General features: G+C 50.2%; 3 protein-coding genes across 11 annotated transcripts; all 3 read right to left on the minus strand.

Moving 5' to 3' along the window:
• Window positions 1-127: 127 nt before the first annotated feature.
• Window positions 128-7,484, minus strand: FANCG (FA complementation group G). Of its 7 annotated transcripts, none has more exons than XM_061426841.1 (14): window positions 5,493-7,484; window positions 5,213-5,303; window positions 4,613-4,744; window positions 4,189-4,391; window positions 3,554-3,689; window positions 3,281-3,375; window positions 3,002-3,148; window positions 2,724-2,875; window positions 2,286-2,352; window positions 1,724-2,013; window positions 1,525-1,571; window positions 1,202-1,357; window positions 622-745; window positions 128-493 (listed from the first exon to the last, which is right to left on the minus strand). In XM_061426841.1, exons 1-14 carry the CDS (start codon window positions 5,586-5,588, stop codon window positions 397-399), a joined length of 1,833 nt encoding a protein of 610 aa, XP_061282825.1. In that variant the 5' UTR covers window positions 5,589-7,484; the 3' UTR covers window positions 128-396. The 7 variants fall into 7 exon arrangements, 5 of the variants coding, with proteins under 5 accessions (XP_061282825.1, XP_061282823.1, XP_061282824.1 ...); XM_061426839.1 differs by having other exon boundaries at window positions 3,245-3,375; XM_061426840.1 differs by having other exon boundaries at window positions 622-713; window positions 1,202-1,365; window positions 3,245-3,375.
• Window positions 7,485-7,561: 77 nt separating this feature from the next.
• Window positions 7,562-15,309, minus strand: PIGO (phosphatidylinositol glycan anchor biosynthesis class O). 3 transcript variants are annotated; one of them, XM_061426835.1, is made up of 11 exons: window positions 15,224-15,309; window positions 13,690-14,230; window positions 12,974-13,117; window positions 12,662-12,785; window positions 12,192-12,351; window positions 11,681-11,860; window positions 9,908-11,432; window positions 9,166-9,369; window positions 8,741-8,955; window positions 8,065-8,135; window positions 7,562-7,912 (listed from the first exon to the last, which is right to left on the minus strand). In XM_061426835.1, exons 2-11 carry the CDS (start codon window positions 14,198-14,200, stop codon window positions 7,651-7,653), a joined length of 3,396 nt encoding a protein of 1,131 aa, XP_061282819.1. In that variant the 5' UTR covers window positions 14,201-14,230; window positions 15,224-15,309; the 3' UTR covers window positions 7,562-7,650. The 3 variants fall into 3 exon arrangements, with proteins under 3 accessions (XP_061282819.1, XP_061282821.1, XP_061282820.1); XM_061426837.1 differs by having other exon boundaries at window positions 14,165-14,230; window positions 14,713-15,268; XM_061426836.1 differs by having other exon boundaries at window positions 14,713-15,268.
• Window positions 15,310-20,469: 5,160 nt separating this feature from the next.
• STOML2 (stomatin like 2) lies at window positions 20,470-23,721 on the minus strand. Its single transcript, XM_061426850.1, has 10 exons — window positions 23,583-23,721; window positions 23,206-23,343; window positions 22,642-22,741; window positions 22,469-22,527; window positions 22,285-22,386; window positions 22,005-22,139; window positions 21,711-21,855; window positions 21,511-21,590; window positions 21,153-21,281; window positions 20,470-20,750 (listed from the first exon to the last, which is right to left on the minus strand). Exons 1-10 carry the CDS (start codon window positions 23,625-23,627, stop codon window positions 20,613-20,615), a joined length of 1,071 nt encoding a protein of 356 aa, XP_061282834.1. The 5' UTR covers window positions 23,628-23,721; the 3' UTR covers window positions 20,470-20,612.
• Window positions 23,722-24,336: the final 615 nt, after the last annotated feature.

The raw sequence follows: 24,336 nt of genomic DNA on the forward strand, positions 1-24,336 counted from the left end.
CCTTTCTCGAGGCTCATAAGGCAGATGATGTTGGGAGAGGGTATCATGGACATCCAGCACTCAATTGAATCAGAAAGCTAAGCTGTGAGCCTTCCCACCCACGTATATGTAGTAGGCAGACAACAGATAGATACGAAATTTTACTCAACACATGAAAAGGGAAACAGGATATGAGCAAGTCAATGCCTTGTTGGTGGAAGCAGGACTTCTCTGGAATCAGAATAGCAGTAACCAGACCAAATTTTACAGGACTACCATCAACCTCTCCAATGCCAGACATATACTGGAATGATCAGCTCCAGCCACATTTCCCAAGGATGGGATGGCAGAAAGCCCTTCCCACAGATGGCCCACTGAGGCCCCAGTTCTGGTTCTTTGAAACATGGCAGCTACAGGTCACAAGTCTCCAGATGTCTGAAATTCCTCACAAAGGGTTTCACGGTCAGGGGGACGGATCCAGCCCAAACAGGTTTCTAAGTACAGGGGGAGGGACCTGAAAGCAAAAAGGGTGATGTTTAAGGGAGGATAGGCAGAAGACTGAATAGCCATTCACTCCCTTGATTCACCACCACCCCCAATAGGCCTAAGGACTCTAGAAGCCAGTTGCCCCCTTAACCTCACCATGCAGTATTCTCCTGTGGCAACTCAGTTTGGGCCTCCAGCCTCCGCCAGAGAGCAGTGGCCTCATCCCTCCGATCCAGCCTCCTCAGAGTCTGAAGCAGGTGATAGGAAGCATCTTGATTACCTGTAGCCCCAGCCCAGAGCACAGGGCCTTAGAACTTGACACAGACTTAACATCATTTTATAAAAGGGGAAACTAAGGCCTAGAGCAGTGATGTGTTTTGCCTACATGGAGTCAGGGATACATCATTGCCAATAATGCCTAATCCTGGGTACTTCCTGCCCAGGACAAAGAGCTCAGCTGACCCTGCTCCTGCCCAACATACTCTCAGCACAGGTATGGTCTTTGTGTCTAAAGACATTAGGAAGCCTAGAGAACTCCCGGGAGGCCTTCACACATGCCTGTATGTCTTGCATATGTCTGCACAACTGTTATGTATCCCTACATATATACAGGCACGACCCCATTCACCCCTCCAATCAAAGAACATCACTCTTACACTAATCCCCAAGTACCTCCCCCATGGCCCTCTCTGTCCTTACACATCTGTGCATAGCTCATGCCTGCATATGTACATACCTGGGCACATCTGCACACTGAGAAGGAAGTCCTGTAGAGCTTTGGTATCCTGGCCAAGGGCCACCCATTCCAGTCCACGACTAATGAGGGCAGCTGTCTGAAGCTGTTGTAGTGCCATATCTGACGTACACCCCTGCTCACAGCTGGAAGCAGGCCCTGGGGACCTCTCCAAAAATCAAGACATTTGTTTCCAGCCAGACCGTCCCCAAAACCTCAATGCCGTATCTCTTGTGTTTGGAGTCCCTTTCTCTTAAATCTCTTGGTGGGCTAGGACACATGGAAATGAAACCACCACCACCACAGAAAAACTAAGTCTAGCTCACCTTGTTCTTTATCCTTAGGTGTGGCCCGGAAGAGCAGCTCAAGACACCTGAAGTGGGATAGAGAGCAGGGGTAAAGAAGAGTTAACCTCAGAAACTCTGGGGTGAGTAGATTAAGAATAGAGCTTACCAACTCAGGTCCCAGTTACAAAATTATCCCTCCACATTTACCCTAGGGTCCTGGTTGGCTTCCTGAACTCACCGGCTATATTCACTAATTGCCTCCTTTTGGGCCCCCAGTTGCACCCAAGCTTGGCCCTGAAGCAGATGGGTAGCAGAGACCCAGTGTGAGCAGTGTGGTGACTCTTTGGTTCTTCTTCTGGCATCTTCCCACAGCCGAGGCCTCTTGGGAAGCAGAAATGATGTACGGCTAAGCAGCTCCTCACATACGGTCAAAGCATCCTGGGCTCGGCCTGCCTGGATCAACGCTGCTGCTGCCTCCAAAAACAACTCAGGTACACAGGGCCCTGGAGGGCAAGGTGGTGGGGAGAACTGCGGTGGGAAGAGAATGCAATGCAGTGTCTTGAGGAGACGTGAACCACTACCTCCAAGGCTCTAGTATCATCACCAGGCTCTAGTACCATGCAGGGACCATCCACTGCTTGCTGCCCTGGATCTCCCTTGCTCTGGGAACCTTCCCAGTCTGGTCTCCCAGAATGGACCAAAAAAAGAGCAGAGGAAAGGTCAGAAAAAAGCACTCCTGCTCTACTCCAAAGGAAACTCCAACTCTCCCACCCCACTACATAGAAACGTGGCATACCCACCTTTGGCTCTGAGCCATCCAGCAACAGGGCGAGCAGGTCCAGGTAATGTTCTGCAGCATCTGCTGCCCTGAAGAGTCATAACCCACGAGCCTCACTTTAGGCCATAGCAGGGCCCTCCAAAAGCTCTTAGCTAAGGGCCCTGGGGTGAGGGAAGGGTGAGGTGTGGGACTCCAACATTGGCTCAGTATGGATCTACACTATTTACAGACTGGATCTGGGAGAAGACTTTATAGAGTTTTCAAGATACAGGAGGTTAGTGACGGGGAAAAGAGTCCTCAGCTCAGGTCCAGCAGCAAGGCAGGAAGCTGATAGTGGGGACCCATGTCCCACTCCTGATTTATTTATCCTCTCAACTTGCAAGAACAGAAGCAGAGTCACACCACAGGGGTGCCATCAGAAGTGGGAAGGGGAGTTCAGGTGAGCAAGATGGAACCTCACCTTCCTGTCTGTAGGCATCGGCTTGCTAGCAGGTACTTGGCCTGGCTCTGTGTGCCACAGTGAAGGGGTGAGGCTGGGTCAGGTTGTGGGAGTAATAACTCTACCTCAATGAGAAGCTGACGGGCTTCAGGGATACGAGTGATACTCAAAGCCTAACAAAAAGAAGAAAGTTTCTATAATCTCCGGGAACTATATATCCTTCTACTTAAACCTTGACTAGTCACACAAGCACAAGCATCTCAGCATTACCTGCATCTTCGCCTGGCATAGTTCCTTACCTCAACCAGCAGCTCCAGACTCTCAATCTCCGCTGCTATGTTCCCCAGTTGCTGATATAGCCTGGAGGCCTCCAGAAGCGGGGGACCCCAGGTTGATCCCTCTTTCAGGGCTGCAACCAAGTAGAGCAGAGCTCTCTGTGGACTGCCCTAGGGGGCAGAAAGGACACAAAGGACACAAGCCTCAGCTACCCTCACAAAGTAGAAAACTGTGGTTTCTCCAACTCATGCTAGGACGGTCTTTACCATCTTACGAAGACAGGTCCCCAGGGCTGTGTATACCTGGACCAACAGAGACCGTGGGCACAGACCTGAGGCCGCTTCATGCAGGCTGCTCAGTGCCTTGGGCAAGCTCCCTGTGATCAGCTCCTGGAGGCCTGTGGGCAAGCAGGCTGTGAGCTTAGAGAGGCCAACAGGGCAAGTGGGCCTGATGGGGAAGAAGAGCACAGAGAAGTTCCACCAAGCTGAATGGTACAGGACAGAAAAGACATGAGCCCAGAGGACTTCTTAAGACAGGAAGTGGAGAGGAAGGGACAAGTCAGATTGTTAACTGGCCTTGACGATAGGCAAATGCTGTCAGAAGGACATCCCTCAAGCCTCGGGCATCCTGCAGGGTCAGCGGAGCATCTGACTCCTCAGCTGGGGGTCTCCAAGTTTTCAGAAGCACCAGCATATCTTCAGAGGCTCTGCTCTGGGGAAGAAGGATGATGAGAGGTTCCAGGCTTTTAACTACCCCCTCTCTATCTCAGTCTGCCCCGACTGGACTTTAAACTCAAGGATCCTCTTGATTCTTGTTCCCTCATTTCTAAGAGATTAATAGCTGAGGGGAAAGGATACAGGTAGGAAAAAAAACCTGGGGCAGTGATAATCTTAATGAGCCTTCTCACTCAGGATAAGTCCACAAGAACACAGAGCAGGGACCATGTTTGGGTTACTGACACAAAGACTGAAGCAGGGAAGTGACTTCAGCAAGGTCACGAGAGCCCTGATTCTACCCAAGATAATCAAGCTCCCAAGAAAATGCCTCCAATGAGGAACAAATCAGAGCAAGGTCACTTAAGAGTCCTGAGAGAACCGGGGTCTTCTGAACACCAACCCAGCAGCCTTTCCAGCACATAATAATGATACTGCAGCTAGGAAGGGTGGGAGGAGCAAAGAGACCCTTAGATCCAGATCACTATCTGAATTACCTGGCTAACAGTCAGGGTCTGCAGCAGCAAGGTCAAGTCCCCAAGACGGTTAGTGGTCAGCCAGAGGGCAGCCTGCAGGCCGGCAAGGTGGTGAAGGGCAGGGAGCAGCTCCGGCAGAAGGGAGGAAACACGGAGGGTGGAGTCCCACAGCCCCCAGAGCCCATGTTCCAGCCTGGCTTCCAGCTGCCCCTGCGTCTCCAGCACTGTAGAGTATACACACACATAGAGCTGAGGTGCAACCTCATCTCTAGCTTTCCTTCTCTGCAGGAGCCCAAAGGTCACAAAGGAGCTCCTGGTCTGAGGAATACATGGAGGATCAGGGCATCTCTGGGAGGTGACAGATTATGTTGTTCCTATCCCCCTGCAAGAACTTAAGCCCAGACTGAGGCTGGCAGGGGCACGGAAGGCAATCTCTGGCCCTTACCTCTCTCTAGGCCCTGCTGGATATCCTGTGCCAGGTCCTCAGTGAAACCCTGTGCCAGGTTTGCCCTCAGGGTGATAAAGTTGCAGATGACAGTCAGTTCCAAAGGCAGAACAGAAACAGTCGCAGGTAGCCCTGGAGCCACAAATGCTGATCTCACAGACCACTCTCAGGTGAAAGAGATCACCCCACCCCAACCAAAATGTCCTCAATAAAGAACCCACTCTGGTACTCTGGTAGATTATAGAACGGCCACAATGTTTTCCAAATAGGCCATCTTGGGAACTGTTTCCTCAAATGCTTCCGTGTGTGTGTGTGTGTGTGTGTGTGTGTGTGTGTAATGGAACAGCCAGAATGTTTTCCAAATAGACCGTCTTGGAAATCACTTCTTCACACGCTTCTGTGTGCCGATGTATGTATGTGTGTGTGTGCCTAAGGAAGAGAGAGATTCACCTGTACAATGATGATTCCATTCCAGTCCTGTCTGTGTCTTAAACAGGACTTACCCCCTGAGTAATCGCTTCAATTCTAGACATGCAGAACAGGAACTGGTCTCTGGATGTGGAGGGCAGGAGTGACCATCCTGGGGAGGGCCCTACTTACCCCGCAGACTACAGAGGAGTCCCCTGAGCCCTTCCAGTGCATCCTGAGCCAACTGCTGTCGCCTCATAGGCAGACTTGAGTCCTGAGCAACCTGTCAAATTTAGGATGGGGTAATAGTACTTTCCTTGCAGCTGTGGCAAGGGGTTTCATTCTCCAGCCATTTCTGGTTCTTTAGGGGAGGTCAAGCTCAGCCCCTACCCACTGGCCAGAGTAAATCCACTGCATACCCTTTTCCTGGTATCTGGGGGTTGCAAAGCAAGGGTCCCAGCAACAGCGTTACCTTGGCCTGTCGAACTAGCTGGTCATTCTTTTCCCTCCACAGGTCCAGGCAGCTGACGTGTGAGGCTGAAGAGCCCAGAGGAGTCTGGTGAGCCATGATAGCCAAGGCTGGGGCCAGACACCTGAAGGGGGCTGCTGAAGGGTAAGCCTTAAGCCCCCACTGAGCAAGGAAGAAAGGGTTCGTGCACTTCTGCCCCCGGCCAAGAATCCTTTGCTGTTCGCGGGGTTCCAATCAGGACGGCCTACCGTTTCCGGGAGAAACGAACTCTCCCCTGCTTGGCGGGGATTCCACCTCCGCCTTTTCTACCCGCGCTTCTGGTTGGCCCAGTTGGCAAAATGCTAGGCGGCGGTTGGTCGTCTTCCAGGGTTACTTACTCTTCGCGGGAAATTGGAAGAAAAAACAAGAGGCCAGACCAGAAAGGGAGGCAGAGACGGGCCAGAGACCGGAGGCGTGTCTGACTGGGGAGGCCGTAGGGCTCGCCGTCCCGCTGTTCAGCCATCGAGGTTGCCAAAGCCTTGGGAAGTTGAGCTCAACACCCGGAACCCGCGGCGAAGTCCTTCCCTCTCAGCTAAAGGCCCCCATCGGCCGGGAACTTCCCCCGCCGCGGCAGGCTGACCCGCCCTATGCATGCTGGGAGTTGTAGTACCAGTGGGAGCCGCCAGGAAAACTCCAGCTCCAGAAGTCTCTTCAAAAAGAACTGACCAGGACTTCCTGGTGGTCCAGTGGTTGAGATCCCCATTGCAGGGATCACGGTTCGATTCCTGACGTTGGAGGACCCCACATGCCTCGGGGCAACTAAGCCCAGGAGCCACAACTACTGATTCTGCCAGCTGCAACAAGAGAAGTCACCCAAGGAGAAGCCAGCCCACCACAAGGAAGAGTAGTAGCCCCTGCTCCTGTCAACTAGAGAAATTTTAGGTGCAGCACCAAAGACCTAGCATAGCCATAAGTTAAATAAATAAATAAATAAATAAGAACTGACTGGAGACGGAGACCCTTGGTAATCAGCACATCCTATCACCATGAAGCACCAACGTGCTCACCAGTCTGTTCAACCGCATGCAGTCCGACTAGCTGGCAGTGCAGCCCCATGCTTGTGCACCCTGCACTGCTCAAATGTACCTGCCCAATCCTTTCAACAAATGGAGGGAACAGAACTGGAGCTCCATATGCAAAGAAGAAACAAACTGCAACCCTTGCCATCTACAAAGTCAACTCAAAATGGATAAACTGGACTCGATTAAAATTAAAACCTCTCTGCCACAAAGACACCATCAAAGATGTAAGTCAAACCATTATGCTGTACACCTTAAACAGTGATGTCAGTTATATCTCAATAAAACTGGGGGGGGAAATTCAGAGATGATTTCTCAATAGAAAATAAATACAAGAAAATTCAAAGAAAAGTCACAAAGTGGGAGAAATTATTTGCAAATCATATACCTCATCTCTTCAAGTGGTCACATCTCTTCCTGTTCTGGGCACCCTCAAACTTCAAACCCCAGTCCTGACCCTTCTCCTCAGAAACTGCTTCCCATTACTTTGGTGGACATTTCCATGAGGATTTCATGCCAGCACTTCAACACAACATAGAGGGGCACTGGAGACATCTTAGGATCTTCAGATTCATACGGTTTTGGCCCCAAGTCAGGAATAATCAACAGGACAAGGTGTGTTAGATGGGCAAGTAGGTCTGATCCAGGGAGGCCTCCACAGGAGAGAAGGGCAGAGTGTTCTGAAGTAAGAATACACGTCGAGGAGGAGACACAGCACTACTGGGGCTTCAGATAGTGAGTCGGTGCCCCATGATGCGGCTCTGTTATCAGCCAAAGCAAAAGAATTTAGTAAAATACGTCCCATGGCAAAGGGAAATGGCAGGTGGAATAACAGTAGGGATTTGCAAAGAGTTGGGAGAAGTGAATTCAGACAACTCCAACCACTTCTCAAAGGGTCTTAAATGCAGCCAGGTCTGCGTAAGACAGCTGATCCCATCTGTGCCTGAATAAGGGAGACAGAACTTCTTCATATCCCCTACAGGACAGTCAGGGCTTCCCCATACCTCAGACACATATATTTACATTATTATTTTATTCCACTTTGGAGACAGCCCCTCAGTCGCTCAGATGTATCCAATGCAGGAGTTAGGAATTAGGCTCTACTATGATCTTGAATTATAAAATAATGAAGTCCCAGATGCCAGTAGGTCCTGGCTGCATGGTGGTAAGAGGTGTGGCTGAGCCTTTCTTGCAGATGATCCAGCACCCGTACAGACCAGGCTAGATTGTTCTCCAGCTTTCTGTTGGGTCAGAACTAACTGCCTGAACCAGGAGCTCACAGCACCATCTACTCGCATCACCAAAGCTATGCCTAGACAAAGTCCCACGCTGCTCACAATGAAGCCCATGGCCTCAAAAATGAACCTGCAAAGAAAAGTAGAGAATCTCAAAGGACACAAACAGTAGATCTAGAGTCTTTTCCCCACTGAGGCAAAACCTTGTCCATTCTGGATGTTCACTGTTTAATCCAAAGTTCACCCTCCCCACAACAACATTTCTCAAGCAAATCCACTCACTTGGGGGCAAACACCTTCCAGACCAAGAGATGCCTGCGGAGGATGGAGGCTGCCAAGACACAGGCCAGAATCTGAGGGAAGAGAGGAGGGGTCAAGTTATTTGGGAAGGGGAGAAGGAAGTGGGTCAAGTAGAGAGTTGCTGTAGACCCCTGTGAAGAATGGAAGGGGAAGGAAAGCAGTACCTGTCAGTGGAAAGAACTCTGGGCTAAGAGTTAGGAAACCTAATTCTTTTCTTGGCCCTACTACGACTTGCAGTGTGACCGTGGACAAGCACTATTCATCTGTGTCTCTTAACACTCAGGCTCGGCTTCTCAGGGTGGAGGGAATGTCAGAGCCATACACTCTGCCTCTGAAGGAAAGGAAGATTAATTATCACAGCTTGGGAAAGAATCCTGACCATCACCTCAGCTTTTCCAGTCTGTCCAATGGAGTAATCCCCATATGCAACCATCAAGTCCAGATCTAGCCTGTAGAGAGGAAACAATCCAAGACTAGGATGGAGACCCAGGTTCAAGTCTCAGTATTGCCATTTGAGGTCACTGGCCTTTGGGAAATTACTTCACTTATCTAAGCTTCAATCAAGGCTCTCTCCTAGGGTTTTGGCAAAGTGTGAAAGAAGGTGATGTCCATGCATGTGAAAAGATCACTAACTCCATGATCTGTCCCTTGCACCCACCTGAATACCAAGGACAAAGAGGTACTTGAGGCCCAGCTGCAGCAGTGCTGCACTGAAGTGGTGAGGTGCATCCCGGAGCCGCATTTCCATCCGTGGCTCCTGCTCCTCCTCAGGCCTGACTCTGGCCTCAGCTTCATTTCCTGGGGGCTGCCGCCTCTTCTGGGATCCTTGATTCTCACACAGAAAGGGCCAGAGCAGGAGCAACGGGCAACCTACTGCCTCAGAGAAAGGCAGGGCTAGAATCAAGGGAAGACCCATGGACCAGGTCACCCTGTCCCCCAAGTACTCTAGCTGGCTCAGCCTCCAATCAGCACAGGCCAAGGGGTGCCAAAGATCTAACAAAATGATCTTTCCCTACTCAAATGCAGGGGCTTCCTTTCCTTCCACAAAGCCACAGTGGAAGCAAAGGAGGAATGAGGAAGTACCTGCAAAGAGAATATGGGAGGCAAAGGTGTTGGCTCCCACCAGGAAAGCAGACAGCCAGGTAAAGTCACGACTCTCTGAGACTCCCACGAAGGCTGCATGCCATTGGATAGCTGAAAAGACAGGCTGGTGGCCGGTGGTATAGAAGGTCTGTGTGGCCATGAGGGCCCATGCAAAAACTGCATGCCATGGCACAGTAAAAGGACCTGGGGGAACAGATATGCCTCTTTACAGTCATGTCCCACTCCCTACCCCACAGCCCACTGCCCCGAGGTCACACACAACTACCACCTCAGTGCTAAGTCTCCTACATACACACATCCCCAACACCCCAACCTTCTAATAATCAACACTCTGTTATTCTAATTCCCTCCCTGGCACAAAGCCCCCTGCTCTAATCTGTGGTCAACTTCTTTCTCTCATATACACACAGTTCACTATCTCTTATCACTGGAAAATCCGGAAATGCACTCATGAGGGTGCAGCATTTCCATAAAAACTGAGTCTTAGAGTACTGTGTGTCTATCTCCTCCATGAATTCTGCTGGCCCTGAAAGTCAATGTGAGGGTTCAGTTGGCTACAGTAGATAAGGGAGAAGACATCAGGAAGACCCTCTTGACTGGGAGGTGTGAGACCCTGTATCAAGGTGAAGATCCTGAGGAGCAACACCTCCCTAAAGATAAGAGGGGCCGAACTTACATCCCTACTGTCCGTGGATGAATCAGGACTGAGACATGTATTTACCAGGGGTGGTGATGGGTATCCCGGCAGCAAGCAGATGCAGGAGAAGGAAGCTCTGCAGAAACAGAAGCAGGAACACAAGGCTAATGCGCTCTGCATGCAATAGCAGAAGTGGGAAGGCCAAGAGGGTAAGGGCCGTAACCACAGCAGCTGAGTAGACGCTCCCCAACTGATAGGCAGCCACCGTCAGCAGACCCTGAGATTTGGTCCTCTCTAGCCGGCCCCGGAACTCCTCTTGTATGTGTCGGTAGATTTGAGGAACCACATAATCCAGGTCAGCCTGAGAAGCGGGGGGACCTGAGAAGGGAGTGAGGACAGTCCTGGTCCTTGGAGCACCTGTTGTGGCCTTCACCAGCACTGTCACAGGCCTCCAGAGCAGCAGCATGAGCCCTGAAGCGGCCAACCCTGCCACAGCCCGAGGCAACATAACTGATGCCCCAGAGACCAGGGCCTGGAGACGCGGGGGTGCTTCATCTGCCCCTGATGCCAATGCCCAGTAGGCAGCAGTGCCCAGTCCCATTAGGGGCAGACCCCAGCGCACAAAGAGCACAGGGGGCTCAGGGCTCTTGAGATTACCATAGCAGTGAAGCCACAGCCGCACAGAGGCTAACAGGGCCACCAGCGCCCCGACACAAGCTCCATACCACAAATTCTTGGTTCGACCATCCACTGTGGATCGCAAGGGACTCAGCAAGGGAGAGGAGCTACAAACAGGTGTCTCTTCATGGCAGCGATAAAAAAGTCCAGCTAGCCTTATACATAAAAGCAACCCAACTCCAAGTCCCACGGCATGCATGGCACTGTATTGCGGGGGACCTGCTGGAGTCAAAAAGCCAAGACGAGGTATCGAGAGTAGCTTAGGTGGCAGCAGCTTGCCCTCCCAGTGAAGTCGGGCAACCAGGAGCAAGATGAGTGAGATCAAAAGGAAGGGGGCAACCCTGGCTTCGGTTATAATATAGCTATCAGAGAAGAAACCAGCAAAGCGAATGAGCAGGAGTAACAGGACTGGCCCGGGCATGGGAAGGAGAGAGGCCAGGGGCCTTTTCGATCCCCAGCTCGCCCAAGCTTTCCACAGAAAAGGCAGGAGTGAGCCCACTGCAGCCATGGCCCCTAGAACCATGGAATCCAGCTTCAGCCCAGTAGATGCCAGGAGTCCAGCACACACCATGGCGCCACTCAGACCCGAGGCTGTGGGTTTTAGGAGAGGGCCGAAATAGAAGGCTGGGGATGTTGCCCACTGGGATACCAGTAGGCAAAGAAAGCAGGTAGCAGCCAGAAGAGCAGCACCCCCTGCCATGCGGACCAGAGAAAAACGAGCCCAAGACTCAATGCACATGGCCCGAACTCCCCGCAGGAACTGCTGCAGCTCAAGAATCACAGTTTGGAGCACTGCCTCAGCCCCCTGGGGGCTCTGCAGAAGTCGCTGGTAGTCAGCAGAAGCCTTGGAGAAGAGCTTCTGCAATCGATGCAGCTCCTGAACTTGAAGGTCCTGAGCAGTGGCTGAGTAGGTGTGAAGAAATCGGGACACCTGGCAAAAAAGATCAGAGGCCAAGGGGAGAAGCTCAGAGACATAAATTGGGACGCGGGCAAAGATAGGTACTACCAAAGAGGGTACCTGGAAATCAGGATCCCAAAATCTCTCTAGGACAGAGGGAGAAGGAGGATATGGCTATGGAATGTGTGATTAAGACTGAACAAGGGATAATCAAGTGGGTCATTATGATTCTCCCATGCCCAACTTAACTCTGTCACCTGGAAGCCCAGCCCATTACTTACCTGCTGGGCATTGAGATGCAGAGCTGAGGCTTGGGCCAGAGCGGAGAAGCGAGGCTGGGAGTCTTCGATCTCTGAGAACACCTCAGCTATCACCTCCCCGATGTTTCCAAATGGGATGGGCAGGCCCAGCAGCAGGGCCAGCGTAGGTACAAGGCTGATTTGAGGAATTATCTCTGGCTCCTAGAGAACAGGGACGGGGTCAACGGGTTCACCAAAGAGGACTTCCTGGCCCAGTGGTTAAGACTCTGTGATTCTACTACAGGGAGAATAGGTTCAATCCTTGGTCAGTAAACTAAGATTCCTCATGCCATGTACAGCAGCCAAAAAAAAAAAAAAGAGGTAAGATCAGTGTTTGGAGTGGAAGACATAGGGGACTTAGGCAGGAAACAAGAGTGAAGGATACCCAAGGTCATGAATTTGGGGGATTAAAATGGAGAGATCCACAAGAATGCTATGATCATGATGCAAGTTGAATAGCAGGAAACCACACAAAGCACATCTCAGGCCTTACCTCTGCAGGAGTGCTGGGGAAGAGAGCTCTGGGACTATATAGAAAAAGTGCAGCTGAGGTTTCCAGCTCACTCTCTCCTCCATGGTTCCCACTGATGGTCATCCCATGGTCCCCAGTCACCACCAGCAGTGTGTCGTTCTTCAGACGCTTCACAAGTCCCCTGGGGGGATCAAGAAATGTGTCAGGAGGTAGGGAGAGATAAATATTTTTTTCAGGGGCCCATTTACCCCCAGCCATAACTCCATTAGTGGGGCCTAGACATCTGGCAAAAAGACACTTCTTTAGCACCAACCCTACTGCCCGAAACCACACACTGAGTTACTCAAAATGGATGAGACCACTAGTGTCAGAGAAAAGCCTAAAGACAGAATTCAACCAAGAAAGGGACCCCAAATAAGGATTTTTTTCTTTTGGGACCACATATCATCTCAGACACAAACCCATTCCCCCAGCCAAAATCCCACACTCACTGGATCATTTTATCCATTTGAGTAAGTTTCTTAGCCATTTCAGGATGGTAAGGGTCATGCTTGTGGCCACAGTGATCCACACCCAGGAAGTGAGTAATCAGCACGTCCCATTCGTCACTGTCCACTGTGAAGGAGAGAACCTGAGCACATGGGATTGAGGCTCACTCTTCAACCCCAGCCAGGCTCTGATGTTCCTACGTCCAAGGACACAGGCCCAGGCCACTGCATCCATGGTAGGTTCAGAATATGTAACTGACACAGCCCTCCCCACCGCCCAGTCTTGGTCAGGCCTGCCTTGGACCCCATGCTCACTGGTTGGATAGAGGTGTTTCATGATGCCATTGTCCACTGTCTCTAGGTCTCTGACATTGAAGGATGGGAAGAATAAAGCTTGGGAGAAAACTCCAGGGAAAAGATCATTCCAGGTTTCATCTCCCATGAAGACCACACGTCTTCCTGCAGGGACATAGGAGTCAGGGGAGGAGGAAGAGGAGAGGCCTTTTAAAGATCTATCAGAATTCCCAACCATGCACTCTAAGGCACAGCCGTTCATTCAACAACTCTATCCTTTGAGGCCTACCACTTTCTACCAGGAAGCTTTCCCTAACAACAATACTCCACCCAGATCTCTTACTACTTGTTCCTATAAAAGGCTCTGCTAGTCCTCAGACCCTGGCTCTATCTTGGCTGCTCTGTTTTTCCTGGGTGCATCTTGCTTTTTCCCAGTCAATGAGTGGACAGAGCCTGGATTCTCTTTCTCCTCCACACTTTGTGAGGATACCAGACCCACAACTCTTCATCTCTCCCATGCCCCTTGACCAAGAGCTCCCCAAAAGTAAAATCAATACCCCGTGCAGATTAGAAACTCCAGGACACAGCCTGCACCCGTGCTCCCTGCAGGCAGGGCTGTGGTCTCTTTCTCCTTCCTGTACTAGCTAGTCAAACATGCAGCTAGGCACCCAAAGTTCTGATTCTCTGACTTCTAAAGAAATTTGCCAAGGTACTCCTGGACTCCAAAGAGGACTAACCTGTACTGGAAAGCTGCTTAATGAGATTATCTTCCACTATGGCGCTGCTGGCAAAATTACTGCCAGCATCAACAAAGGTAGGCAGTGAGCCGGTGGTTAAGGCCTTGAGGCGCTGCATGGTGGTGGTCGGGGGGTCAGCCTTGGCTTGGTAGAGCCTGGCATGGTGGGGCTGACTTTCCAGGAGTCTCTGCAAGAAGCCCATTTTACCCAGGAAAGGCAGGGAGACAGGAGGCTCCCCAGAAACAGGTGAGCGCTGGGGCTGGGCAAAGTCAAATCGCAGAGCATCTATCACCACCAACACGAGCCGAGAGAATCGGGAAGCCATCCAGCAGGCCCCGGGTTCCCCTCGGCCCCCCCATGGCAGGGCTCCAGGGCCTGGGGGCTCTTGACAGCTGCTATGGTTGGTGAGCTCCCAACGGGTGAGCAGGAAGCCACTGGTGAAGAGAGCAATGCCGGCGTAGAAGAGGAAGCTCACCCAGGCCAGGAAAAGCAGCACTGAGATCTTCTGCATCCTGGTAGTGGCAGGAGAGGGAATTCATAACTGTGAGGCAAAGAACCAGTAGATATTCTAGTCTCTCAGTACAAAGACCTGTTAGAATCACTTCCTCTTGGAAGCTCTCCTGAAGATAAAGAGTCCCATAGCCAACCCAATGTAGTGTTCCTCTCCATCAGTTATATGAGAGTTTCTGAAAGTGAGGTGTGCAGACTACCAGCATCAACCTGGAGTGGGTGTTTTAAAAGTGCTGACTTTCAGACTTCCTTGATGGTCCAGTGCTTAAGAATCCACGTGTCAACACAGGGGCCACGGGTGGTATCCCTGGTCGGGGGAGATTCCACATACCCGTGCACCACAACTCCTGAGCCTGAACTCTAGAGCCCAGTGCTCCCTAACGAGAGAAGCCACCACAATGAGAGCAGGCACTGCAAGGAAGAGCAGCCCCTACTCACTCCAAGTTAAGAAAGCCCACGCAAAGCAAGGAAGACCCAGGGCAGCCAAAAGTAAAATTAAATAAAAAACGTCACCCGAGATCCCCGGAATCAGGATCTTTGAGGGTGGAGCATAAGAATTTGTATATGTACTTCAGGAGATCTTAATGATGGAGAACACAATCCAGGGGAAAACTTATTCCAAGTGGTAGACTGCTTTCCGACAGCCCGCTTCTCCTCTCTGCTCGCCAATTTCAACACCCCTGGGGTGGCCAAGGCTCACAGCCACAGGGGAATCCAGGCCAGGCTGACGGCGCCGCCTGGCGGGGAATTAGGAGTCGTACTCCGCTTCCGGACACCCAGGATAGCCAGACGAAAAGCGCGACCCGGCTCAGCAGGGCAGAAGCGCGAGGTCTTAAGGCGGTTGGGCCTCGCTGGGACCCAGACGTCCAGATGACTTTGCCTCCTCCGATGGCTGTCCGGCCTCCAGCTGGACACCTTGACCGGGTATGGGCCCGCCAGACTTCGAGCTCTGTGAGTGGGGTAGACGGGTCCCTAATTTTTGGGAAAAGCAAGAGTAAGGGTGTTTGGGGAGCCCCTGCCTCACCTTGAATGGCGCCCGGAAGTGCAGCGACGGCGCCTGCGGCCCGGCACCACAGAGGTGCATGCGACGGATAGAGCGACCCGCAGGGGTCTTCGTCGCCATCTGCTGGCGCCTCCGAGGAAGTTCGGCAAGGAACGCCGGGCTGGCCTGAGGAGTTTAATGGGAGATTATAGTAATTTAGAATCCGGGGCAAGGCATTAAGCTACAAGAGTTGAGGGAACCACTGTCCATTCTTGGTTAAGACTAAGATCTAGGCTTCTGAAGCCAAACTTAGCTTGAAACCTAGCTCTGCCACTGATTATCATTATTGGACATTATCTCGTCTGTAAAATAGGGATAATATTTATTTCTCCTTTTTTGCCAAGCTGACTCCAAACAATAGCTTTTATTATTCATCCTTCCCAAGTTTTTCACTGAATCTTACAACTCATTAATAAAAAGACAATCAATTCAAAATTGAGCAAAGGATATGAATAGACATTTCTCCAAAGAAGATACATGAATGACCAATTAACACATTAGAAGATGCTCAATATTATTAGCCATCAGCAAAATGTTGGACATATCACTTCAAACCCAGGAGGATAGCTATAACCAGTATTGGTATGGATGTGAAGAAAGTTCAATTCAGTTCAATTCAGTTCAGTTGCTCAGTCGTATCCAACTCTTTGCAACCCCGTGAACCGCAGCACGCCAGGCCTCCCTGTCCATCACCAACTCCTGGAGTTTACCCGAACTCATGTCCATTGAGTTGGTGATGCCATCTAACCATCTCATCCTCTGTTGTCCCCTTCTCTTCCTGCCTTCAATCTTTGCCAGCATCAGGGTCTTTTCAAATGAGTCAGCTCTTCGCATCAGGTGGCCAAAATATTGGAGTTTCAGCTTCAACATCAGTCCTTCCAATGAACACCCAGGACTGATTTCCTTTAGGATGAACTGGTTGGATCTCCTTGCAGTCCAAGGGACTCTTGGGAGTCTTCTCCAACACCACAGTTCAAAAGCATCAATTCTTCGGGGCTCAGTTTTCTTTATAGTCCAACTCTCACATCCATACGACTACTGGAAAAACCATAGCCTTGGCTAGATGGATCTTTGTTGACAAAGTAATATCTCTGCTTTTTAATATGCTGTCTAGGTTGGTCATAACTTTCCTTCCAAGGAGTAAGCGTCTTTTAATTTCATGGCTGCAGTCACCATCTGGAGTGATTTTGGAGCCCCCCAAAATAAAATCAGCCACTGTTCTCACTGTTTCCCCATCTATTTGCCATGAAGTGATGGGACCACATGCCATGATCTTCGTTTTCTGAATGTTGAGCTTTAAGCCAACTTTTTCACTCTCCACTTTCACTTTCATCAAGAGGCGCTTTAGTTCCTCTTCACTTTCTGCCATAAGGGTGGTGTCATCTGTATATCTGAGGTTATTGATATTTCTCCGAGCAATCTTGATTCCAGCTTGTGCTTCTTCCAGCCCAGTGTTTCTCATGATGTACTCTGCATAGAAGTTAAATAAGCAGGGTGACAATATACAGCCTTGACGTACTCCTTTTCCTACTTGGAAGCAGTCTGTTATTTCATGTCCAGTTCTAACTGTTGCTTCCTGACCTCCATACAGGTTCCTCAAGAGGGAGGTCAGGTGGTCTGGTATGCCCATCTCTTTCAGAATTTTCCACAGTTTATTGTGATCCACATAGTCAAAGGCTTTTGCATAGTCAATAAAGCAGAAACAGATGTTTTCTGGAACTCTGTTGTTTTTTCGATGATCCAGCGGATGTTGGCAATTTGATCTCTGGTTCCTCTGCCTTTTCTAAATCCAGGTTGAACATCTGGAAGTTCACAGTTCATGTATTGCTGAAGCCTGCCTTGGAGAATTTTGAGCATTACTTTACTAGCATGTGAGATGAGTGCAATTGTGCGGTAGTTTGAGCATTCTTTGGCACTGCCTTTCTTTGGGATTGGAATGAAAACTGACCTTTTCCAGTCCTGTGGCCACTGCTGAGTTTTCCAAATTTGCTGGCATATTGAGTGCAGCACTTTCACAGCATCATCTTTTAGGATTTGAAATAATTCAACTGGAATTCCATCACCTCTACTAGCTTTGTTCATAGTGATACTTCCTAAGGCCCACTTGACTTCACATTCCAGGATGTCTGGTTCTAGGTGAGTGATCACACCATTGTGATTATCTGGGTCGTGAAGATCTTTTTTGTACAGTTTTTCTGTGTTTTCTTGCCACTTCTTAATATCTTCTGCTTCTGTTAGGTCCATACCATTTCTGTCCTTTATTGAGCCCATCTTTGCATGAAATGTTCCCTTGGTATCTCTAATTTTCTTGAAGAGATTTCTAGTCTTTCCTATTCTATTATTTTCCTCTATTTCTTTGCATTGATTGCTGAGGAAGGCTTTCTTATCTCTTGTTGTTATTCTTTGGAACTCTGCATTCAAATGGGTATATCTTTTCTTTCTCCTTTACTTTTCACAGCTATTTGTAAGGCCTCCTCAGACAGTCATTTTGCTTTTTTGCATTTCTTTTTCTTGGGGATGGTCTTGATCCCTGTCTCCTGTACAATGTCACAAACCTCCGTCCATAGTTCATCAGGCACTCTATCTATCAGATCTAGTCCCTTAAATCTATTTCTCACTTCCACTGTATAATCATAAGGGATTTGATTTAGGTCATACTGTCATGTATGGATGTGAGAGTTGGACTGTGAAGAAAGCTGAGTGCCAAAGAATTGATGCTTTGGAACTGTGGTGTTGGAGAAGACTCTTGAGAGTCCCTTGGACTGCAAGGAGATCCAACCAGTCCATTCTGAAGGAGATCAGCCCTAGGATTTCTTTGGAAGGAATGATGCTAAAGCTGAAACTCCAGTACTTTGGCCACCTCATGTGAAGAGTTGACTCATTGGAAAAGACTCTGATGCTGGGAGGGATTGGGGGCAAGAGGAGAAGGGGACGACAGAGGATGAGATGGCTGGATGGCATCACTGACTCGATGGACCTGAGTCTGAGTTAACTCCGGGAGTTGGTGATGGACAGGGAGGCCTGGTGTGCTGCGATTCATGGGGTCGCAAAGAGTCGGACACGACTGAGCAACTGAACTGAACTGAACTGAACTGAATGGTCCAACTGCAGTTGGAATTGTAAAATGGTACATCAGCTTTTGAAAAGTTTGGCAGTTCTTCAGAAGGTTAAACAGACTTACCATATAACGCAACAATTCCGCTTGTAGGTATATACCCAAGGGAAAGGAAAAACATGTGGCCACACAAAAATGTGCACATGAAGGTTCACAGTAGCCTTATCATAATAGCCAAAAGGTGAAAACATCCCAAATGGCCTTCACTGATGAATGGATGAACAAAATATGTTATATCTATACAACAGAATATTGTTTGCCAATTAAAAAAGAAAGATAAAGTATTACAAGTGGTTACATGCTGCTACATGAACGAACCTTAAAAACATGCTAAGTAGGAAAAAACCTATCACAAACTAGCACGTACTTTTCCCATTTATAAGAATACATAAAGCTACAGACACAGAAAGTAAATTAGTGGTTGTCTAGGGCCCAGGGGAGAGAGGAATGACTGCTGATGGGCACCGGGTTTTGTGGCAGGGTGGGAATGGGAGAGCAGTGATGAAAATGTTCGACTGTGACAGTTGCACGACATATGAACATATTACACATTATTGAATTCACACTTGAAGCAGGTGAATTGCAGTGTATGTGAATTATCTCAGAAAAACTACCATTTAAAACAAAACAGAAAACCTCTCCAGTGGTTTCTCATCTCAGAGTTGAGCCCAAATGATTTTAGTGGCCCTAGCAATCTACACACCCTCTCCCCACCTCCTTATTTGATTCATCTAGCTGCCCTTTATTTCCCGAACTGTGTCCCATCCACTGCAGCTCCTAGCTCTTCCCAGTAAGGCAGCCACTCTCTGCCTTAGGTGTGTCTGCAATCTCCTGTTAGCTTTACTCCCAGATGGCCAGGTGTCTCTTCCCCTCATCTCCATGTCTAAGCTTAAATGCACCATCAGTGAGGCTTCCTGCAACACGCTACTTAATGTTACAGCCCCATCAAGTTCACCATCTCCCTTCCTTTAATTTCCTCTGTAGCACAACTCATCAGCATCTTATTAACGATTTGTCCCCTCCAAATAGAATGTAAGTTCATTGAGAGTAGGAAATTTTATTACTGTATCCTCTATTCCTGGCGTATAGTTGGGATTCAATAAGCAGTTATTAAATGGATAAATAAATTCTAATTCAGAAATATTTTGAAATATCCCTCTGCCTTCATCCCCAAAGCCCCTTCTCTGTTAACCCTCTAGGACCACTGAGGCAGCCCTCTTACTGTCCTTCCAGCCTCCCATCTCTTTCAGATCCCCTGACCACATAGCAGCAGGGCGGCTCTATCTAAACACTGATTACCTTAATCGTCTTAAAATTCTTCATGGGAAGGGGAAAAAACCCTTCACGCCTATGCATCAGCCTCCCCTCGATAAAGTCCAAGCTTTCAGGACCCTATCTCCCTGAGATTTGGCCTTTGCCACACAGTCACATCCCTTAATACCCCACCCTTCAGCCAGAAGTTCTAACTTCTTTGGAGCCATGGATCTTTGCATATCTTAGTCCCAAACCATCATCTGATGAGTCCATCAGTTTTTCCAGCCTGAGCCCAGTGGCAGGGTTAGTAACCTTGCTGCCCACAGTGACATGCTCCTCCCCACAGGACCCCTCAGCCAGAACTTTCCTCCACCTCAGCACGCATCACTTTGTACCTCAGTCTGCTTCCTGTGAAAACAGGGATGACTGGGTTTGGGTTCTTTTGTAACCTATGTCTAACATTGAGCTTGGCACATGGTAGACATGATTCAATGTCTTTGAATGAACGAATGAGTGTCCTCAGTCCCCGAGGACCCGATGAGCATTAGGCAGCACTACTCTACAAGGGCAGTCCTCTTTCCCTTTAATAAAACCCCAATACTTGCTCAAATTCACAGCCCCACACTTAGCAAGAGGGGGGACTACTCTCCCCAGCTGGCAGTTTGGTAGACATATGGCTTAATCCTTCCACTATATCCCACAGCTTCTCCTGAAGACAGGCAGGATGACTGACACGAGGTTCATTCTTATTCACGGAGGAATCGGTTCCCAAGACCTGACAGGACTGGAGGTTGGCAGAAGTCATCCAAGGAAAACACTGGTGACTTTCCCAACTTCATTCCCCAAGCAAAGAGGACAGTTTCAGTTTGCCATTGGCCAGTTTATTACATGATTAAAGTTCAAATAAAAAAATAATAACCAAAATCTTGGCAGGGAGGCTAGAACCAGAGTCTGGCAGTGCTGCTTCCCTGTCCCCCACCTCCCTGCCCAAGCCCAGCTCCATTAACTCAGCTTGACTCGATCAAGTTCCTCATCCAGACTCGCATCTGTGCTCCGGACATCTCTGCTGCTCCTGCTGGAGACTGAGTCCTGGGCTTCCGGTATCGGGGCTTTGGTGAGGGCCCCATACACACCCATGGCCTAAGGAGAGGGTCAGAGAGACAGCCATCAGGACACGTGGCAGGAGGCACAGCCCAACACACCAATGGCTCAAAGGAAGAAGGGAGAGCTGGGGCCAGTAAACTTGTTTTCCCTTTCTCTCTCTTAAGCCTCAGTCTTAAAAGTTTTGGAGTCTATTCTAGGAATGTTACACACTCCCAGTGCGGGGTCACCCTCAAAATGCTAATACAGGTATCTGCAAAAAAAAGGATGTCTCAAGGGGTTTCCTTCCATGAGGGATGAGTGGAGTGTCTCATTCAGGGGACGAAGAGAGGTGTAGGTCTCAGGGCACTCTAAAAGTCTCTATGGTGGAAGTGACGATGGTGGCGGGACGGTCTTGGTCTCTGGCACTGGTGCTGTGCTAGGTCCTCAGGGCACTCTAACCTGAGCCACCATACTGGTAACGTCGCCGGGGTTGGAGGGCAGCAGGATGGTGTTGGAGTCCTTGGCCAGTTTAGAGAACGCGCTGACGTACTGCTCGGCCACAGTCAGTGAAGCTGCTGCATCTCCATTCTGTGGCCACAAAGAGGATAAAAATCAGAGATCACAGACTTGGAGGGGAAGGAAGAAAGAAAGTAGAGAGAAATCAGGTTCCTAGAAAGAGGACATGCAAATCACAATACAAGAGGTCACAGAATGCGGCTCAATGGAACCGAAAAAAGCAAGAATTTCCCCCAGGGTAGAAGAGAGAACCCCTTCTATTGCCAAATCCCATCCCTACTCCCACCCAGGAGCCTCTCACATGTTGTGTCAGAGCTGCAGCCAAGATGCGAATAGCTTCAGCTTTAGCCTTGGCCTTGGCCAGAACTGCACTGGCCTCTCCTGAAAGAAAAGAAGAGACAGACCTTGATCTATGAGGTCAGGGTACCCCAAAGCTTCTGTCCTTACCAACCTTCAAAGACCCACACCCTGTTCATCCCTCAGCCTCTACCCTCTGCTGACCTGCTGCCTGATTTATTTGTTCAGCCTTCTCTGCCTCGGAGGCCAGGATCTGTGCCTGCTTCTTTCCCTCTGCCACGTTGATGGCTGACTCTCGAGTCCCCTCAGACTCTAGAACTGTGGCCCGTTTCCGCCGCTCTGCCTCCACCTAGAAGCCCCAAGCAATGAGAAACCAAAGTAAAAGAAAGACCTGACACCGATCTGCAGTTGGACCCATTTCAGTAAGGAAGAGGGTCCAGGTTTCCCATGCAACTGGAGTCTCCTGAAGTAGTCTTCCCCACTCCCCCCGTTCTCCACCTGCATCTGCATGGACTCCTTCACCCGGGGTGGTACATGGATATCCTTGATCTCATAACGGAGGCAGCGGATGCCCCAGCAGTCGGCAGCCTGGTTGATGGCATCCACGATGCTAGCATTGAGGGACTCCCGCTCCTGGAGGACGAGAGGTGGAAGTTCCATGGCCTCAACTCACCTATCAGGAGGCTAGGTGAAGAAGGAGGTCCAGAGACTGATCCCAGAAAGGACTGAGTGCCAGGTATGAGTCCTCAAACCCTAACTCTGGCTCAGATCCCCTTACCCGGAAGACTTTGTCCAGAGAGAGTTTGCCGAGCTCTGATCTCATGGTTGTCTGAGCTAGCTGGGTGACAGCATACTCAGGGTCTTCCACACCATAGCTTGCCTGAAAGGGGCATGGAGACTGTAAGTGGCTTGGGGCAGGATTTTAGGAAGGAGAGCAACTCAGGAGCTGCAAAGGTAGATACCTTGTAGGGGTCCATGATTCGGAGGTAAAGGACTCCATCAATTTGCAGCGTTACATTGTCTGTAGGTGCAGGAGCAGGAGAGAAAGGTCAGGCCCCTGGGTTCCAATGAGCTCTTTCTCCTGCCACCATGGCCTAACAGCCTCAGAGAACCCGTGTCACCCCGCACCCCTCACCAAGTGTCACAGCAGACTGCTCAGGCACGTTGATGACAATTTCCTTGAGACTCTGCACATATCGGATCCGGTCTAACACAGGGATGAGGATATTCAAGCCCTGGGAAGAAGAGTCATAGGTCTTCAGAAGGACGTGGGACTGTAGGGTTGGAATCTAAGCTAGGCCTGGATTGGGTAGGCAATCAATATAGATTCTGCCCAGAAAACAGAAGACTTGGGATGACACTGATAGGAAGGTAAGGGTAGAAATGTCAGGCTGGATCTTCGAATGGAAGGGAAAATTAAGGGAACAGGAGCCAGCAGAGTAGCCTTCTCCATGCAGACAGGTGGAACTGAGAGGGTAAACAGAAGAGATTCCCAACATGGGGCCTGTGGGATGCTAGGGCAATAGGAAAAGGTGGTAAGATGGGTATGACGGTCAACAGTCTGGGCCCTGCCGGGTTTGGTCTAGGGTGTTAGAAGCCAAAGGCGAAGGCAGGCCCCACCAAGGTCTCACCCCATCCCCCCATGTCGTGAGGGAATTGGGATTCAGGCTGGCCCGTGGTGGGCAGAAGAGGTTCTCACAGGCTCCAGGATCCGGTGGAATCGGCCCATTCGCTCCACCACCCAGGCCTCCTGCTGTGGCACAAACAGGACCACGGTGTTTCGGGGCAATCCAGAGGAGGCGCGGCGCGGAGCGCGGGCAGAAGCCTGGACGGAGCCCTGAAAGGAAGAAGGGGATTTGCAGAGGCCCAGCCAGCCAGGCAGCCCGCCCCTTTCGGCGCCCGTCCGGGAGTCAAGTTCCTAAACCACAACCCTAAAGGGTTCTCGGAGAGGGACTCATGTGAGTACCATAACCTCCGACCTCAGTTCTCTCCCCAAACTTAGAATCTGGCCCATTCCCAGTTGAAGACCCAGGTGATTTCTGGCCTGATCCTTAGAAAAGGATGCCTCGCACTCACCTTCAGCAAAAGGGCCCCAGTCCCCCGCGCCGCGCGCGCCAGCATTTCCCACGGCCACAGGGACCTCCGGAACCAACGAGACGCGTAGCAGAGCGGTCGCTCTAGATGTCCGGACCTGAGCCTTTCCTCCCGTATTTCCACTCCCCCGGATGTACTTCCGGTCTTCCTCTTTCCCCTCCCCCTCCCATACTCAGCCAATCAGCGTTACTTGGCAGAAGCGTGAGTCAAGTTGCTCCCGGTGAGACCCAGATCTTCCAGAGAGCGCCCAAGGCCGAAGGTTCTTGTTCTCTCTGAACAAGCCCAAGCTTCCCAACACAGTGACCAACTGGAGGCTATTTCCCACGTGTAGGTGGCCCAGATAAGCCTCCCAGAGTTCTTTACCCCCACTGGAGACTCAGTTTACCCTTCTGAGCGTATAATCGCCCCATCTGTCACCATAGCGACCAGGCGACTGGCGCTGCCTCAGAGCCAAGGTTGCCATGGTGACATTCTCTGGTAGTCCTGCTGTGTCGTACCCAGCCCTCCCACTGGGGACTGACCCCATTCCAGTTGCCATGGTGATTGGGCCTAACAGTGATTGGACTGAGATTTCTCTCCCATCTTTTCCCAAGGCACCATAGCTTTTCTACCTCTACCCCGTCAGGGTCTATTAGGCCAGGTTCCTTTACACACCATGGTGCAGCACACAGCCCCAAAATTCAGCATTCACCCTGCACACATTTCTGATGCTCTGGCACATAGGACTTGCATAGTC

Source organism: Bos javanicus, chromosome 8 (assembly GCF_032452875.1).
Source record: "Bos javanicus breed banteng chromosome 8, ARS-OSU_banteng_1.0, whole genome shotgun sequence".
Taxonomy (NCBI): domain Eukaryota; kingdom Metazoa; phylum Chordata; class Mammalia; order Artiodactyla; family Bovidae; genus Bos; species Bos javanicus.